Below are 18,494 nucleotides of genomic sequence, written 5' to 3' on the forward strand. Positions count from 1 at the left end.
TATTAATATCACAAAGATATCAATTATGCTCACCCTCTGCAGTAACACAATATCCTAATAGCAGTACGGATGCACACATCTAAAAAAACAAGAATATGCTAAAAAGAAAAAATCGCGCTACAGTGTTCCAGTTCTTGTAGCACCATCTGTAACGGCCCAGAGTAGGACCCCCTAATAGTTTTGCTTCCTCTTTTCTTTTTTTGCATCATCATGGCATCATGCATGCATCAGATCCATGTTTTAACAAATAAAATTATTTTATAAACCTAACTCTTTATTTTCTCTCTCATATGGGTTTAATACACCCCCTCTCCTCTTTCATTTACCAAAACCCTAACCCCCAAAACTATCTAACAAAATATTTTATCTTAAAGGTTTCCACTTTCAAAATGTTTTGGAACTGTTTTGGCTTGGTTTGAATTTGGCTTTCAAAACAGTTTGAAAAGTAAAAGAAGAGGATTTTCGAAATAAAACAGAAAACCCTCCCCTCTAACCAATCCCCTCTTCCTGGACCTAACTACCCCGGCGGCCCAGCATCTCCTTCCAACAGCCCAACACCAGCAGCGGCCAGCCCAGCTCTGGGCCCGTACCTCTTCGACCGAAGAAGTCTCCTCTTCTCTTTTCCTTAGCATGAGCACGAGAGGAGCGTGCTCTGCGCCTCCATCCACGACAGCGACATCCTCCCCCATGTGAGCCTTCCCTCTCCTTATCTCTTCCCTGGACCATGCACCCTCTCCATCCCTATCTTCTCCACCTGCTCCCCCTCCTTTCCCCTTCTCCACGAAAACAACAGCGAGGAGAGAACCCCACAGCACCGTGAGCTCCTCGCCGCCGCCCGGTCAACTCCGGCCACCCCGAGCGGTGCCGCCACCCCGAGCGGTGCCGCCACCACCAATTGACGCCCCTCGACCTCCTCTACCTCATGGCGAGAGGAATCGTCCCGGGAAGCCTCATATCGCCGTCCTCGTCCTCTTTTCTTCCTCAGTTCCGGCAGTGAATTTTGCCGATCTCGTCGCCGTCCGTCCTCCTCCGACCGAACCGACAATGCCTGCGCACCCCTAGTATTTTTGCGCGCCTCCTATACATGATTTCACCTCGTTTTGCTTCCAGGAACCCTCCTTTCGACATGTTGCCGACCCGCCAACCTCCGCAGGTCCCCGTCGATGGCAGCCCTCCGGTGAACCCCCCATGCGCCACCGTCTCCATCTTGTCCGTGCCGCCAAGGCATACCCCCGACGGTCATCGACGCTTCCTGGAACCCGCTACATCACCCGCCCGTGCCGTGCCAGCCTCCGGTGGTCACCGCCATGAGAACGCGCGCAACAGGCTCGGCGTCGAACACCTGCAGTGCTGCAGCGCATCCTTCGCCACGTCGTCCGCCACATCAGCACCGTGGGCCCCCCTCGTCAGCGACCACAGGTCAAACCGCCGCGGTGAGAAACATTCCCCAGATCTGGATCTGGACGGTTTTGCGTCCAGGCCCCTACCTGTTGCTTTTCATCAACCCGCAGTCCCTGCCCTGTTGTTTTCTTGCAAAACCCCCTGCAACTTTGTATAATCAACCCGGGGTCCTTCCCCCTTTTCGATAATTAAAAATGAACCCTTTTCCTAATTAAATAATTCTATGTTTCTATTTTTAATACTAAATACTATTCTGTTAATAACTTTTAAATGGTAACTCGAAATAAAAATATGTTCTATATGAAAATTGATCAGAAAAATGAGAGGAACATGAATATGCCATCCATTCATATTTTTTGCATCTCGCATCATATCGCGCGTTGATAGTTATGCATGTTTACCTCACATATATGCGGAGTATTTCGGATACCGACTACGGTTTTCCCCGCTCCGTTTAACTTTGAAGTAGCTCACCCTTGCCATGTTATGTCATGCTAATGAACACTTAACTTTGTCGGTAGAAATGCAACTCCAACCTTAATTTGTTTTTCTGGGGTTTCCGACTCCGATTAAATGGATAAGTTGTATCGCATCATATCTGCCATGTCATGCATATCATCCCTTCATCATGCTGGATCTTATTTATCCGTAGTAGTAAGACTTGCACCGTTGTGTGTTCCAGCATTTGCTTCTTCCCGGATAGGATCGCGAAGTGGTGTTGTGAGATACGACAAGTCCTCCGGATGTTCCTCGGCAAGCTTTAACAGGCAAGCATTTCCCATACTTCTGCCTCTGCAGAAGTCGCTTACCTATTTTATTTTTCCTTCTCCCTCATGTTAGTCTTAAGTTGCGTTCTTGTCACGTGTCCTATCCACCTGTTACCTCAAGCAGCCTATATTGCCTCCACCAACCTCCTACAGCTGTTGTTTGTTATCGGGTCTGCCTTGCGACTTGCGAGTCGTAGTGCGTGCTAGTGTTGTTTATATCTCGTTACCGTTACCGCTACCGTTATCGGGTTATCTGTTGGGGAATCATGACACATGCTACATGGTTATATCTGTTGGAAGTATCATGGTTACTTGTTAATAGTTGTTAGCGGAGGCATCGGTGGGTCAGTTGATCGTTTTGTGACGGCTCACTTGTGTTTCTTTAAAACCTAGGACCCCGAGTTCTTGTTATCTGTTCCGAGACTGATCGCTCTAACCACATGTGGGTATGTTTTTGGGTCTCTCCTCGACCACTGCCGGAATCTACAGCTTTGTCCAGTGGCCACAACTAGTTTGCAATGTTTTACCTTTTGTTGTTTGCGTGCATGCCAACCTGTTATTTCTTTATTTTGGGAAGCCCCCGGGTGCCTTGTATCCCATCTTTCTGGTATGCACGTATAGGTTTGCGGCCTGAGCGTTTATCGCATGCTGAAGCGGTTCATTCGCCCCTGTGTGTGTTTTGACCCTCGGAAGCCGTGCACTCAATAGCTAGGTCCGCTTCGGAGATTCGGCCGGACTTCGATACGGGTTCAACTTGGTTAGGTGGCTTCCTGGACATTGTTGTCGTGAAGGAGAGTGCGAGTCGTGATATCCACTTGTCGCAAGTGGGTTGATCGTGCGTGTGGGCACATTTGGGCACCCCTACAGGGTTACATCTTATCGATAAGTCGTGTCCGCGGTTATGGATGACTTGGAGCTGTATGACTCGACCATAGACAACTTGCACCTGTTGATTCATTAATAATAACTTGCGTAGTAAGTTAGTACAACATCAATAATAAATGGTTAAAACTTGTCAACCGTGTGAGTGCCCTTGTAAGTACTTCCTTGCGAGGGGGGAACACATCGGTTGTGTTATGTTTGCAGAGTATAGAAATGTTAGTTATGCGCTCTCTCATCTTCTCTGATTAGACGAATGTTGTAGAGTGTCTCTATAGGTTTTTTAGTGCTTGCGCGCTGCCGCTTAATCCCACCATATTGCCTATGACGTTCCTCTTGCGTCTTCTAAGTCCCCTTCGTGCCTCAAGTACAAAGGACGACTGGTTGACGAATGCTTATACGTCTTGAAGTCTTGCTAAGTACGAACCCGTACTTATTGCTGCTTCTTTGGGACATAACCGGGCACGTATGAAGTTATGCTCGATGAAGAACGACGCTAGCGAGGTTACCCTCCGGCTTGGCCTGGGCAGGGTTATGGATGCCATTGTTTATCTTCAGGACTCTTAGTCCAATTTGTATCTTGTCCGTACTCGAACGTATTCGATCTTCTGTATGATTTGGATCTTTGTATTGTATATTTGTATCTTGACTTGTTGGAGTCGTTCTTGTAATATATGTATCTTGTGAGCTCTATTGTAATTCTGTTGTAATGTTACCGCTCGTTTTAATTTCTCTGGCATCACGTGTGTGATTCGTCGCGCACGTCGTGTTGGAGGGCGTCTCTGAATCGATATCGTGCGGATTTCGGCGGGTTCGCTGGGATCCTCATGGTACCGGTTTCAGGGCGTCACACCATCACAAACACTTCCAAGATAACACCTGAAGTTCAAGTTCTACATAAGCGACATCTTTAAGAAGAGAACAGTGCACAAGCGTTGTCATTGCCCAGTCATAGATATTAGGTTTCCACCCTTAAAAAAAGTCTTCACTCTTAAAACAATGCTTCTAATCTGCTGACTTGATTAGCTTGCTCAATGAGCAATCAACAAATTAAGTAGTATGATTAATAGCTCCACCTATTTTTTATTTTAAGAAATAGGAAGCCCTGACCACTGCATTAATCATGTATATAGCCATTTTATTTTATTATTATAGCTCGGTTTACAAGACAGTAAGACAAATGAGTTACACAAGGCCATCAACCATCTAAAAATAAATAACAATACAAAGCTTCATTGCACCAACATATTACCCGGTTGTCAAGCCGTCAGCTGCACCAGTTATAGAAATCCCGTATAACTGGGTGTATGTTGAATACTTCAAACTGATGCTTACAACAGGGTAAGGTGTACAAGTGCGCAAAGATTACGGTACCTGAGCATTTATAGACAGACATAGTACTACTGTGTATTATAAACATAAGAACCTATGGTGTGATCATACACTGTACTTGGGTTATTAAAACCAACTAACATGTGGAGCACACCGAGACTATATAACCAGACATGGTTTACCTCTCTTCCAACTCATTCTAGTACCTGGTAGTATCTATATTCGTCCAAGTAACAATATATTTTTATGTGCTATAGACTAAAGATGGGAATAGATAAAGAAGAAAAACACATTGGAGGGCCCCCCTGTCATCCCATTGGATTGAAAAGCCTCTGGAAAGCTTTCGAAACAAGTTTCCTCAAAGCCCAATAGCGTGTTTTTTTCTAAACCTTGGGCATCATAAGCTTCGAACACAAGAATTTTAGGGCGTTGATTCCAGGTGAGATAGCGGAGGGGAATAAGGTGCTTCCACATCAGAAGTAGCAAGATGCGGGGAATATTGTTTTCTACACCAAGCACGCGTTGTTGCAGAACCTCACCTGTAGAACTTTGTCCTGGAGCCAGGTTCTTCGGACCTGTAGAACTTTGTCCTGGAGCTATTGAAAAGAAAACTATCTCTAACCCAGCTGACATTATTTACAAAACTATCATATTTTTGCAGCTGTGGGGCATAAAGTTTAAGTCAAGAGAAAAGGAGAAGCTAAGCTGGATGGTACGCGAGCTAAGGGAACTGTACGTGGTCCTGAAGCCGGCAGCAACGTGAAGAAGTAGTTGTCATGTCCTGGTGGATGTTGACAACCTATCTTTGCTTATCCTTGCGTTTAGTTGTACTGCAGTTATGTTGAACTTTGTTCTATCCCTACTCCCTAGTGTCTGGCGAAGCTGTATGCCCAGCAGTGTGTTATCTAAATCTATACCGTTTGGCTTTATTAATTTAAAGTTGGGCAATGTGTTGCATGTTATCTAAAAAAAAGGGTTCTTCGGACCCGTAAAGTATATCACCCTATATGAGTTTCCTGGTTCAGTAGCTAATGTACGAATCACTTAACAGTTAACACAATGTAATTATTTTGTGTTGTCATGTTAGATGGCTGTAATGCACTGCACTAAGCTTCCAATACTTGTTAGTCAATGTCATTAACTTACACTTAGTATCTGAAAGTTGCATAGTATTTACTGTAACAAGAAAGATTTTGGACTGGAGACCAATGTTATTAACAAAATAGGGGTACCGCTAAAAAAAGGGAGACCTTTGGGAAGGCCCGTTCGGAACGCGGGGTGTGCTGACCGCTCGACGCGTGGCAGCACCTGGATGCTTCCGCGAGAGCAGGTTCCGTGGACTCCTCCCGACGTACGTAAGTACAGCCGCGCGTACGTGCGCCTCCGTGTCCGCTCGCGTACGACGTCTCCGACCGAGCAACGTCGATGAAACTAGCCTGAAAAGGATAGCACAACACACACGAGCGAGTACAATGACGCACACGAGCGAGTACAGTCGCGCAGATGAGCGAGTACAGTGGCGCACAACACACGAGTACAGTTGAACACATAGGCGAGTACAAGTACAGTCACGCACACGAGCAGGTACAGTTGTGCACACGAGCAGGTACAGCCACGCACAACACACGAGTACAGTTGAACACACGAGCGAGTACAAGTACAGTCACGCAGACGAGCAGGTACAAACGCGCATACGAGCAGGTACAGTCGTGAACACGAGCAAGTACATGTACAGACGTACAGTGCACACACGAGCAGGTACAGTCGCGCGTAAGTACAGGTACAGTCCCGCACACGGGCGAGTACAGTTAGCGAGTAAAGGGAAAAACTGCACCAAACACACTAAAAACAGAAGTACTTTTCAGTTGAAACACAGGTACAGTTAGGTACACACCACAGGTACAATCATACTACTATTGGAAGTACGAAAAAAAAGTATCTCCAAACCTATCAACATGGGATCTAGTTTCGAAGATCTCGACGCGAGGATCTCAAAAGTGAAAACGGTTCGCAATTTGGACTTACGGTTCTCAAGATATTTCATTTTGAAAAAACGAATCTAGAAGAAAAAGGGAAAAACTGACACAACTCAGTCTTCTCTCTCCTCCCCCATCCCCACCTTGCTTCCCCTTGCGACACGTGGCGAGCAGGGAGACCACTTCCCAGAGATTTTCTGGCACCACAGCGCGCCACTTGTCGCGTGCGGAGTGAGTTGCCTTCCCTTCGCGAAGGTCGGCCTTTTTCTAGAGTTTTCGACAAAATAGACATTGCGCGGAAATAAAATTACTCTTACCCTCTTCTGAAGCCCACATATAATCACTTGAAATACTCACATAAGTATTCTAGCGCTCCTTTAGCCCAAAGAACAACAGGATCGGTAACCATTTGGAGGCAGTATTTTGACCGAGAAAAAATGACATAATGTATTTGCATTTTGAGTCAGTTCCATTGGAATTTTTGCGGCTGGTAGAGTTAGCTAGTCTACCTGGTCTAGAGCGTAGATTGTAGTGGTGGAAGTGTGCTGGACGAGGGAGAGGAAGGCGGTGCCGGCGGCTGGCCGCCGTCGCGAGGTTGGAGGAAGGCGGCGCAAGGGAAAGAAGCGGCGGCTAGGGCAGGGAAGACCGACTCCTCAAGGAGTTGGCAGTAACGATCTATAAGATCAGTTTATTGCCTGGTTTCTCACGTACGTTTTACAGCAGTATAAATAAGCTAATGAAAAGGATAAATGGGCTAAGCCCCTAATTTAGGCCCACTAATGGGCTTCCTCCTGCTACAGGCCAAACCGGTCATAACAGCGGCCCATATTTAAAGCTCTTGTACTGAGCATGATTAGCACATATTGTTAGAGATATATGTGGTATACGTACGGTTAGGGATAGATTATGTAGGGATAGATTTGTTTCTTGTCCTCTACTCCAAGTCGGTCCCTTGTACTCCTATATATACTCGCCCATGAGGCTCAATAATACATCCAACATATTCCACATATCTCTCTCCCTCTCTATCCTTCAATATGGTATCAGAGCGGCACGCTCCTTGACCTAGCCGCCGCCCGCGCTTCCGCCCGCGCCGCCCCCGGGGAGGTCAATCTCCATGGCCTACTCCGGGGGCCGCGCAGCCCGTATGAGGGTTCGTTCGCCGATTCATTGATCCGCTGCCCTCGAGTCTTTTTTTTCCAATCCGTAGATTGGTTTTCTTTTTGCGTCGCCGGTCGCTCGACCGGCGTTTTTTCCTTTTTGGTTTACCGATCATAGATCTGATTGAGTCGCCCATCGCCGTCGTCCTCTTGCGCCTCTACTCTGACAACGACATCGACCTGCACCGGCCATCAACCACACGGCACAGCCGCACACGCCGCACACGCCGCACACGGGGCACCCCTACGTGCATCGCAGCAGGCTGTTCTTGCTCGCGCGGTCTCCATCGCCTGCCCGTCTTCGTCGCCATCGACCGGGACTACATCGACAACGCCGCCATCGACTCCGATCTGCGCGTCGTCCACGTCATGGCGCGTATCGTGCCGTCGTCGGTCTGATCAACCGACCCCGCGCATGTCTACGCCAAGCACGCGCCTACCACCGATTGAGCATCGGGTTGCCGCTGCGTCGCCCCTTCGGGTCGCAGCGCCGTCGCCTTTGGTCCACGCTGCTAGCCAACGACGCGCCTTCTGAGGCGCGTACGTCGCTGGTGGCGTCCCGCCGCTGCACCGACTCGCGCCTTGCAGCTACGCCGGCCCCTCAGGCCGTGGCGTCGCCGCACGCGGTCACCTTTGCCGTCCCCCGCGCATCGACGTCCGAGGCCACCACAGGGCCGCCTCCGTCCGCGCATGGTCTTCGTCACGCCGCCGGGTCTTCCTCGCCTACTTCGTGTACCGCCACCGCGCCTCCACCTCAGGTCGCCGCTGGGCTCGCCAACCACTTCAGGTCGCGCTGGGCTCGCCGATCACCGCAATGCCTGTCTAGGCGTCCAGCATGACCACCCCTGGTCACCGCTGGGTTCGCCGCCTTCTACGTCTTCGTACACTACAGCTTTGCCGCCAGCGTCCTCTCCTTGTCCCCGTCTACACCACCTGCTACTCTACTCTGAGAACCGCGGGCAGCGTCGGCATCTCCATCGATCTGCGACCGCGACGCTTCCGGAGGCCTCCTCTGTTAGTCCCTCTGACACGGCGATAAGCTCATGATGGTCCCTGCCCCTCGCATGCCCGGTACTGGCAACACTGGAAGTGCCTTCGTCCCCGACACGTTCCCGAGTCTGGCAAACTCGCGCCGGACGTATCGTCTTCATCGGCTTCGACAACATCTTCTTCGGCATTGCCTCTACGACTGCCTCGACCGCGTCACCAACTTCTTCTATGTGTACTCGGTTCTGGCAAAGCCGAAGTATGCCTTCGTCCCCGACGTGCGCCTGGTTCTGGCAAAACTAGGGCCGCACCTCGTCATCGACAACTCGGACTGCATCGACTTCGGCATCGACAACCTCCACGACTGCCTCGATGCGTCTCCGTCACTCTCCTCGCGCACTACGCGCTTGCGGCTACATCGACACCGTCACCCGCCCACGACATCAACCACGGCAATCCCTCGCGCGGCTCCCTCGACCAAGGTTGCAGCACCCACGCTCTCGGCTACCTCGACATCGGCATACAGGGCTACCACCTTGCCTGCGCCTCACCAGCTTCCTCTACAGTCCAAGCTACCGCGACGCAACTCCGTCCACGACGCTCCCGCTGTGACTGCGGGGGAGTGTCGGTCTTCTGGGGTCCACTTCAGTTTATCTCCAGTCTGACCGTCCGCGACGCTAATGTTGTTCACGTCACTACCTCTACGACTGCGGGGAGTGTTAGAGATATATGTGGTATACGTACGGTTAGGGATAGATTAGGTAGGGCTAGATTTGTTTCTTGTCCTCTACTCCAAGTCGGTCCATTATACTCCTACTATATATACTCGCCCATGAGGCTCAATAATACATCCAACATATTCCACATATCTCTCCCTCTCTATCCTTCAACACATATTACAAACGCAACTATCAGTACCACACAGCAGATCTATAGACAAATAAATGATTAGCTCTCAGCTTCACACTAAGAACTTAATGATCAGCACTCCAGCAGCAGATTGGTAGTAACACGTACATCAGGTTCAGCACACCGAAAAAAGATTAACATCCCCTACTCCAGATGTCTTCAATCTCAAACTGTGTGGAAAACAATCTTATGTCTGATCTTATTATTAATCCTACATTTTTGTGAAAAAAAATATCACACAAAATCTCCAGGTCATGTGTTATGGTCGGTCTGACCTAAACACGCAAGAAGCCCACTAGTGGCTAGTTGTGGGCTTAGCCCAAGTAAATTAGGGGCTTAGCCCAAGTAAATTAGGGTTTAGAGGAGGCCGTCCTCCTATATAAACACTTGTACCCCTTCGTGATTAATAAGACAAATATTCAGTATCATACTGTCTCGTCTCCTGAAGGGAGACGTGAGACCCCTGCGCCCAGCCGCACCCAAACCCTAGCCGCCGCCTCCTTCCTCCGCGACGGCGCCCAGCCACCGGCGCCGAGCCCTCCAGCCTCTCCGCCCTCACTTCCACCCTTACAACCTCCGCCCTAGACCCGGTAGAACCCTAGCCCCTACCACTTTGGTATCAGATTGCCTAGGTCTCATGGGCTCCAACAGCCCCCCATCGACCCCATCGCCGCCACGTCCGCCGCCACCACCAACACCACCCACGCGCTGCAGGGGGCTGATGTCTACGCACGCTTCTTTTCCTGTAGACAATGTTGGGCCTCCAAGAGCAGAGGTTTGTAGAACAACAGCAAGTTTTCCCTTAAGTGGATCACCCAAGGTTTATCGAACTCAGGGAGGAAGAGGTCAAAGATATCCCTCTCAAGCAACCCTGCAATCACGATACAAGAAGTCTCTTGTGTCCCCAACACACCTAATACACTTGTCAGATGTATAGGTGCACTAGTTCGGCGAAGAGATAGTGAAATACAAGTAATATGGATGAATATGAGCGGTAATAGCAATCTGAATAAAATATGGCAGCGAGTAAACATGCAACAGAATAGTAAATAAACGGAGATTCGATGTGTGGAAACAAGGCCTAGGGATCATACTTTCACTAGTGGACACTCTCAACATTGCAATCATAAAGGAATATAAATAAGCACTTCACTATGCTATTCTGAATTACTCTCTGGCAAGATAACGAACACTAATTCATCATGTAGGCAAACCTTAAAGATGTATTCCCAAGTACTAATAAACACCCCACGATGTCACTGTGAGCATTCATAGCAGGTACTAACACACCACAATTTCATAGAGACATCCAACTAAAATCATAACTCGGTGAACAAGTATTCTGTGAAATATAGCCTAAGAGACCCACACGGTGCACACACTGTCACCTTTACACACGTGGGACAAGGAGTCTCTGGAGATCACATAAGTAAAATCCACTTGAATAGCATAACGACATCTAGATTACAAAGCTCATCATATGGATCTCAATCATGTAAGGCAGCTCATGAGATCATTGTATTGAAGTACATGGGAGAGATTAACCACATAGCTACCGGTACAGCCCTTAGCCTCGATGGAGAACTACTCCCTCATCATGGGAGACAGCAGCGGTGATGAAGATGGAGGTGGTGTCGATGGAGATGCCTTCCGGGGGCAATTCCCCGTCCCGGCGGCGTGCCGGAACAAAGACTTCTGTCCCCCGAATCTTGGCTTCGCGATGGCGGCGGCTCTAGAAGGTTTCTCGTACCGTGGCTTATTCGTATCGAAGATTTAGGTCAGGGAGGCTTAAATAGGCGAAGAGTCGGAGTCGGAAGGGCCACGGGGGAGCCAGACAATAGGGGGCGCCCCCCTTGGGCCGCGCCGCCACCATGTGTGGTGGCCCTGGGCCTCTCCTCTGGCCCCTCTTCGGTGCTCTGGAATCTTCCTTGAAATATAAGATACTGGGCGTTGATTTCGTCCAATTCCGAGAATATTTCCTTACTAGGATTTCTGAAACCAAAAATAGCAGAAAACAGGAACTAGCACTTCAGCATCTCGTCAATAGGTTAGTTCCGGAAAATGCATCAAAACGATATAAAGTGTGAACAAAACATGTAGGTATTGTCATAAAACAAGCATGGAACATCAGAAATTATAGATACGTTGGAGACGTATCGGCATCCCCAAGCTTAGTTCCTACTCGTCCTCGAGTAGGTAAACGATAACAAAGATAATTTCTGAAGTGACATGCTACCAACATAATCTTGATCCAATAATGATGTAAAGCATATGAACTGAGATCAAATCACTCAAAGCAAATGTCTATATTGATATAAGAGATGATAATGCAAGAGTTAAACAAGCTAGAAGTTTTCATGAACTATTGCTTCAAAGACATGAAACCGTACAAAGTTCATTAAAGATATGTTAAGTATCCAACGTAGAAGTTCTATCCTTCATTCCAAGCATCAAGTAAATTTTCACAACATAAGAAGGATTCAGTCAAGTAAAAATAAACATGAACGTCATGAATCAACTGTTTCGAAGTCTACTCAACCGGTGAGCGCAAGCATTTGGTATTAGCACCAGGATGTTATGGCATAAAGAACGTTAATGGGGGTTTGGAAGGCCAAATGGAAGAAAGTCTTACAAAGCTATAAGTGATTATTAGACAAGAGGAAGTCTTATAATCGAAGCTATGCAAGGAGCAGTGATTGCCATGCAACGGATGCACATAGAGCTATATGTATATGAAAGCTCTCCAATGGAACTAGTGGGGGTGCATCCAACTTGGTTGCTCACGAAGACCTAGAGCACTTTTGAGGAGGCTCATCATTGAAATATACAACCCAAGTTCTATAGTGTAAATTCCCCACATAGTTATACTAGTAAAACATGAAAACTCTCTCATATGGAGTGTAGGTGCTAAACACGAGCACAAATGATGACTATGAATACGCAGGTGCTAAAACATGAGCACAAGTGTGGATAAAAGATAGTAATGCTGCCCTCTTTTTCTTTCTCTCTTTTTTTTCTTTTTTTTCTTTTTCTTTTTCCTTTTTATTTTTTTTATTTTCTTTTTCTCTTTTTGATGGCCTCCATGGCTCTTTTCACTTTTAGGGGCAACATCCTAATATGACAACACACTTTTTGGTACACATAACTCATAATGAATAAAACATGATGTATAAAACTGTATGCCTCTGCCAGTGTAGCAGGATGTGCAATGATCTAGCGTAACATGGGTAAACCACACATCAGCTGTATAGAATCATGCAAAGCAATATATAAATAATAAATGACAACATGTAATGTAAAATGGAATTTGCATGGCAATATATCTCGGAACAGCTATGGAAATGCTGTGGTAGGTAGGTATGGTGGCTGTTTTGAGGAGATGTATGGGCTTATGTGTAGGAGAACAAGAGAAAGTCCTCCCACGGGTTTGGATGTACCGGCGAAGTATGCACAATTCTCAATATGAGCAAAAGGCAATGCACAGTACCGAAGAGGCTAGCAAATTTGGATGGTGGAAGTGCCCAAAACCGTAGCTTAACATTAGTCAAAAAAAACTCACAAGCTTATTGCAAACAACTAGCAGGTTCATCATTAAGAGCATGATTAAAATTTACTCCAAGGAGGGCCGTTCATGGTGGCACAAGTACCCCGCTAGCTCCCTCGACCTTCAGCACAACTTAGTTATTACGATGAACTCTCAGACATGGAAAGCTATCAAGTCCAACTACACCTTCAACTATTTAAATAGAGTTTGTAGTATGGCACAAGCTTAAAGAAAAAATCCACTACTAATTTTAACTTATTTATCCAGCAAGCCTTACCATCTAAATACCTCAAAACATTTGCAAAGAATCAAGTTATCAAAGCTCAATGATCTACAAGATTATGCAAGTATTTCATTATACCACTACCACATGCAATATTTCCTTAACCAACTGAATAACAATGAACGAAGCAGTTTTCAACCTTCGCCATGAACATTAAAAGCTAAGAACACATGTGTTCATATGAACCAGCGGAGCGTGTCTATCTCCCACACAAGCATGAATTTATTCAAACAAAAACAAAAATAGAAACACACAGACGCTCAAAGTAAAGTACATAAGATGTGACGGAATAAAAATATAGTTTCAATAGAAGAAACCTGATAAGTTGTTGATGAAAAGGGGATGCCTTGGGCATCCCCAAGCTTAGATGCTTGAGTCTTCTTGAAATATGCAGTAATTAACCACGGGGGCATCCCCAAGCTTAGATCTTTCACTCTCCTTGATCATATTGTATCATCCTCCTCTCTTGATCCTTGAAAACTTCCTCCACACCAAACTCAAAACAAACTCATTAGAGGGTTAGTGCATAATCAAAATTCACTTGTTCAGAGGTGACACAATCATTCTTAACACTCCTGGACATTGCCCAAGGCTTATGAAATTTAATGGAATAAAAAAATCCATCCAACACAGCAAAAGAGGCAATGCGAAATAAAAGGCAGAATCTGTCAAAACAGAAAAGTCCGTAAAGACGAATTTTTTAGAGGCACTTAACATGCTCAGATGAAAAAGCTCAAATTGAATGAAAGTTGCGTACATATCTGAGGATCACGCACATAAATTGGCAGATTTTTCTGAGTTACCTACAGAGAACCATGCCCAAATTCGTGACAGATAGAAATCTGTTTCTGCGCAGTAATCCAAATCTAGTATCATCTTTACTATCAAAGACTTTACTTGGCACAACAAATGCAATAAAACAAAGATAAGGAGAGGTTGCTACAGTATTAACGACTTCCAAGACTCAAATATAAAACGAAATTACTGTAGTAAAATAAAAACATGGGTTATCTCCCAAGAAGTGCTTTCTTTATAGCCATTAAGATGGGCTCAGCAATTTAAATGATGCACTCATAAAGATGAGAGTTGAAGCAAAGGAGAGCATCAATAAGCAAATTCAAAACACATTTAAGTCTAACCCACTTCCTATGAAAAGGAATCTTGTAAATAAACAAATTCATGAAGCATAATGCAACAAGCATAGAAAGATAAAACAAGTGTAACTTCAAAAATTTCAGCATATAGAGAGGTGTTTTAGTAACATGAAAATTTCTACAACCATATTTTCCTCTCTCATCAAGATTTTCAGTAACATCATGAACAAACTCAACAATATAACTATCAAATGAAACATTCTTATCATGAGTCTCATGCATAAAATTATTACTACTCCCAACATAAGCATAGCATTCTTATTAATTGTAGTGGGAGAAAATTCAACAAAGTAGCTATCATTATTATTCTCATCAAGTGTAGGAGGCATAGTATAATCATAATAAAATTAAAATTTACTCTCCATAGTAGGCGGCACCAAAAGACCACTATCATTATAATCATCATAAATAGGAGGCAAAGTATCATCAAAGAAAATTTTCTCCTCAATGCTTGGGGGACTAAAAATATCATGCTCATCAAAACCAGCTTCCCCAAGCTTAGAATTTTCCATATCATTAGCAACAATGGTGTTCAAAGCGTTCATACTAATATCATTGCTACTAGCATGCAAATAAGATTCCATAGGTTTTTTAATTTTCGCATCAAACAATCCATGTCTTAACTCAGGAAATAGATTAAAAATCTCATAGTTGCTTTCCATTATGCCTAACTAGTGAAATAAAAACAAGAAACAAAAAAGATGCAATTGCAGGATCTAAAGGAAATAGCTTCGAGCACTTACAACGGCGCCAGAAAATAGCTTAGTTGCCTGGGACCAGAGTGTGAGTGCCTTTTACCTTTCCTCCCCGGAAACGGCGCCAAAAAATAGCTTAGTTGCCGGGAACCGGAGTGTGAGTGCCTTTTACCTTTCCTCCCCGGTAACGGCGCCAGAAAATAGCTTGATGTCTACACACGCTTCTTTTCATGTAGACAGTGTTGGGCCTCCAAGAGCAGAGGTTTGTAGAACAGCAGCAAGTTTTCCCTTAAGTGGATCACCCAAGGTTTATCGAACTCAGGGAGGAAGAGGTCAAAGATATCCCTCTCAAGCAACCCTGCAATCACGATACAAGAAGTCTCTTGTGTCCCCAACACACCCAATACACTTGTCAGATGTATAGGTGCACTAGTTCGGAGAAGAGATAGTGAAATACAAGTAATATGGATGAATATGAGCGGTAATAGCAATCTGAATAAAATATGGCAGCGAGTAAACATGCAACATAATAGTAAATAAACGGAGATTCGATGTGTGGAAACAAGGCCTAGGGATCATACTTTCACTAGTGGACACTCTCAACATTGCAATCATAAAGGAATATAAATAAGCACTTCACTATGCTATTCTGAATTACTCTCTGGTAAGATAACGAACACTAATTCATCATGTAGGCAAACCTTAAAGATGTATTCCCAAGTACTAATAAACACCCCACGCTGTCACTGTGAGCATTCATAGGAGGTACTAACACACCACAATTTCATAGAGACATCCAACTCAAATCATAATTCAGTGAACAAGTATTCTGTGAAATATAGCCTAAGAGACCCACACGGTGCACACACTGTCACCTTTACACACGTGGGACAAGGAGTCTCCGGAGATCACATAAGTAAAATCCACTTGAATAGCATAACGACATCTAGACTACAAAGCTCATCATATGGATCTCAATCATGTAAGGCAGCTCATGAGATCATTGTATCGAAATACATGGGAGAGATTAACCACATAGCTACCGGTACAGCCCTTAGCCTCGATGGAGAACTACTCCCTCCTCATGGGAGACAGCAGCGGCGATGAAGATGGTGGTGGTGTCGATGGAGATGCCTTCCGGGGGCAATTCCCTGTCCCGGCGGCGTGCCGGAACAGAGACTTCTGTCCCCCGAATCTTGGCTTTGCGATGGCGGTGGCTCTGGAAGGTTTTTCGTACCGTGGCTTATTCGTATCGAAGATTTAGGTCAGGGAGGCTTAAATAGGCGAAGAGTCGGAGTCGGAAGGGCCACGGGGGAGCCATACAATAGGGGGCGCGCCCCCCCTTGGGCCGTGCCGCCACCATGTGTGGTGGCCCTGGGCCTCTCCTCTGGCCCCTCTTCGGTGCTCTGGAAGCTTCCTTGAAATATAAGATACTGGGCGTTGATTTCGTCCAATTCCGAGAATATTTCCTTACTAGGATTTCTGAAACCAAAAACAGCAGAAAACAGGAACTGGCACTTCGGCATCTCGTCAATAGGTTAGTTCCGGAAAATGCATCAAAACAATATAAAGTGTGAACAAAACATGTAGGTATTGTCATAAAATAAGCATGGAACATCAGAAATTATAGATACGTTGGAGACGTATCAGGGGCCGCCACCGCCGCCAACGGAGACCAAGGGGCCGCCGCCGCCACTACCATCCAGGCCGCCGCCGCGGCCCCCACGGGCCTCGACCTCCTGCCCGCCACATTGGCGGACCTCGCCGATAGTCTCCGCGCCATCCGCTTCGAGCTCGCGGAGATCAAAGCCGGTGAAAGAACATTTCCCGCCCTCTTGGGTTTTGTGTGTTTGACGTCAACACTATGTATATTTTTATGTGTGTTGATGTAGACAGGTACAAGCCATAAAAAATTATGTTGGATCGGTGTATTGGTTTGGCTGTTCTGAAGTTCTGCAGGTTTTCTGTATCTGGCGGAAGTTCTGGCCTAATCCGGCGGAAGTTCCGGCCTGTCTTTTTCAGCAGAAGCTTCTCAGCGACGTCTGTGCTCAGGTTTTCTCTTCAGGACCGGAAGTTCCGGTGGAGTTGGCCGGAAGTTCCGGTCAGCGGAACTTCCGCCCAACTTCCGGGCAAGTTCCAGAATTCCATGTTTGTGGCTCAGTATAGTCCAGTAAGGTTTTCGCAAGTTTCCGGAACTTGGCCGGAACTTGGCCGGAACTTCCGGCCACCGGAAGTTCCGCCCAAGTTCCGCCCCTTCTTTTGCTTTGCAGGAATTTTATCAAGGGCGGAAGTTCCGGCCCGAATGGCCGGTACTTCCGGTGGAAGCCGGAACTTCCGGCCATCCTGGCCGGAACTTCCGGTGTAAGTGGAATTCGTCCCCAACGGTCAGATCTGAAAGCTCCACCCATATAAATAGCTTTCTTCTCCAAAGGGACAAGTTGCTCAATCATTGCAAGAAAAATCTGCCAAGCTTCACCACCATTAGAGCCACCTCAAGAACACAAGATTTGCAAGATCTCCTTCCTCCCCCAACCAAAGCTCTTGATCTTTGGGGATTCGAAGGAGAAGACACCGATCTACATCCTCCCCAAAGCGTTCTTCATTTCCCCCTCTCTTGTTTGAGGGATCTCATGCTAGTGTTCCTATTTGGTTCCCTAGTTGATTTGTGTTGATGTATTGTTGTTGATTGTTGTGTTGTAACAGATTTGGGAGCCTCCAATTTGGTTGTGGATGTGTGCCCCAAGAACCTTGTAAAGGCCCGGTTTCCGCCTCGAGGAAATCCCTTAGTGGAAGTGGGCTAGGCCTTCGTGGCGTTGCTCACCGGAGATCTGAGTGAAGCCTTCGTGGCTGTTGGTTTGGCTTTCGTAGCAACCACACTCCTCCAAACATAGACATACCTTCTTGCAAAGGAAGGGAACTACGGGAATCATCTCCGTGTCATCGCGTGCTCCACTCTCGGTTACCTCTATCCTATTCTATCTCTATATTGCTTAGATATATCTTGCTTAGTTGTTAGCCTTGTTATATAGGTAAATTCACTTAGTTGCATATCTAGAGAATTTACCTCTTGTGTCAAGCCTAAATTGAAAAAGAACTAAAAATTGGTTAGCACCTATTCACCCCCCCCCCCCTCTAGGTGCGGCATACGATCCTTTCAATTGGTATCAGAGCCTCGGCTCTTATTTCGGGCTTAACCGCCTAAGAGTATGCCGGACGAGGAACCATCGGAAGGGGAGCCTAGGCCGGTCACCATGGATGACATCAACTCGTTGAAGTCATACATGGATGCTCAAACGAAAAGCATGAGAAAGATGATTTCCGAGCTTTTGACCCCTCCCCGTCCCGTGGCTCCCACCATAGAGGTTAATATCACGGATGCGGTTGTAGAGGGTGAGACTTCGGTATTA

The 18,494-nt window shown here is 46.3% G+C and overlaps 1 protein-coding gene across 1 annotated transcript in view; it reads left to right on the forward strand.

The window, feature by feature from the left end:
* The first annotated feature begins 1,126 nt into the window (after positions 1-1,126).
* LOC127309914 (uncharacterized) overlaps positions 1,127-18,494 on the forward strand; it is a 49,987-nt gene continuing 32,619 nt past the window's right edge. The window contains exons 1-2 of the mRNA XM_071822484.1: positions 1,127-1,466; positions 7,634-7,908. Of these exons, the coding sequence (XP_071678585.1) occupies positions 1,127-1,466; positions 7,634-7,908 (615 nt within the window). The remainder of the gene's footprint in view (positions 1,467-7,633; positions 7,909-18,494) is intronic.

The sequence above is a fragment of the Lolium perenne genome, chromosome 6 (genome assembly GCF_019359855.2).
Source record: "Lolium perenne isolate Kyuss_39 chromosome 6, Kyuss_2.0, whole genome shotgun sequence".
Taxonomy (NCBI): Eukaryota; Viridiplantae; Streptophyta; class Magnoliopsida; order Poales; family Poaceae; genus Lolium; species Lolium perenne.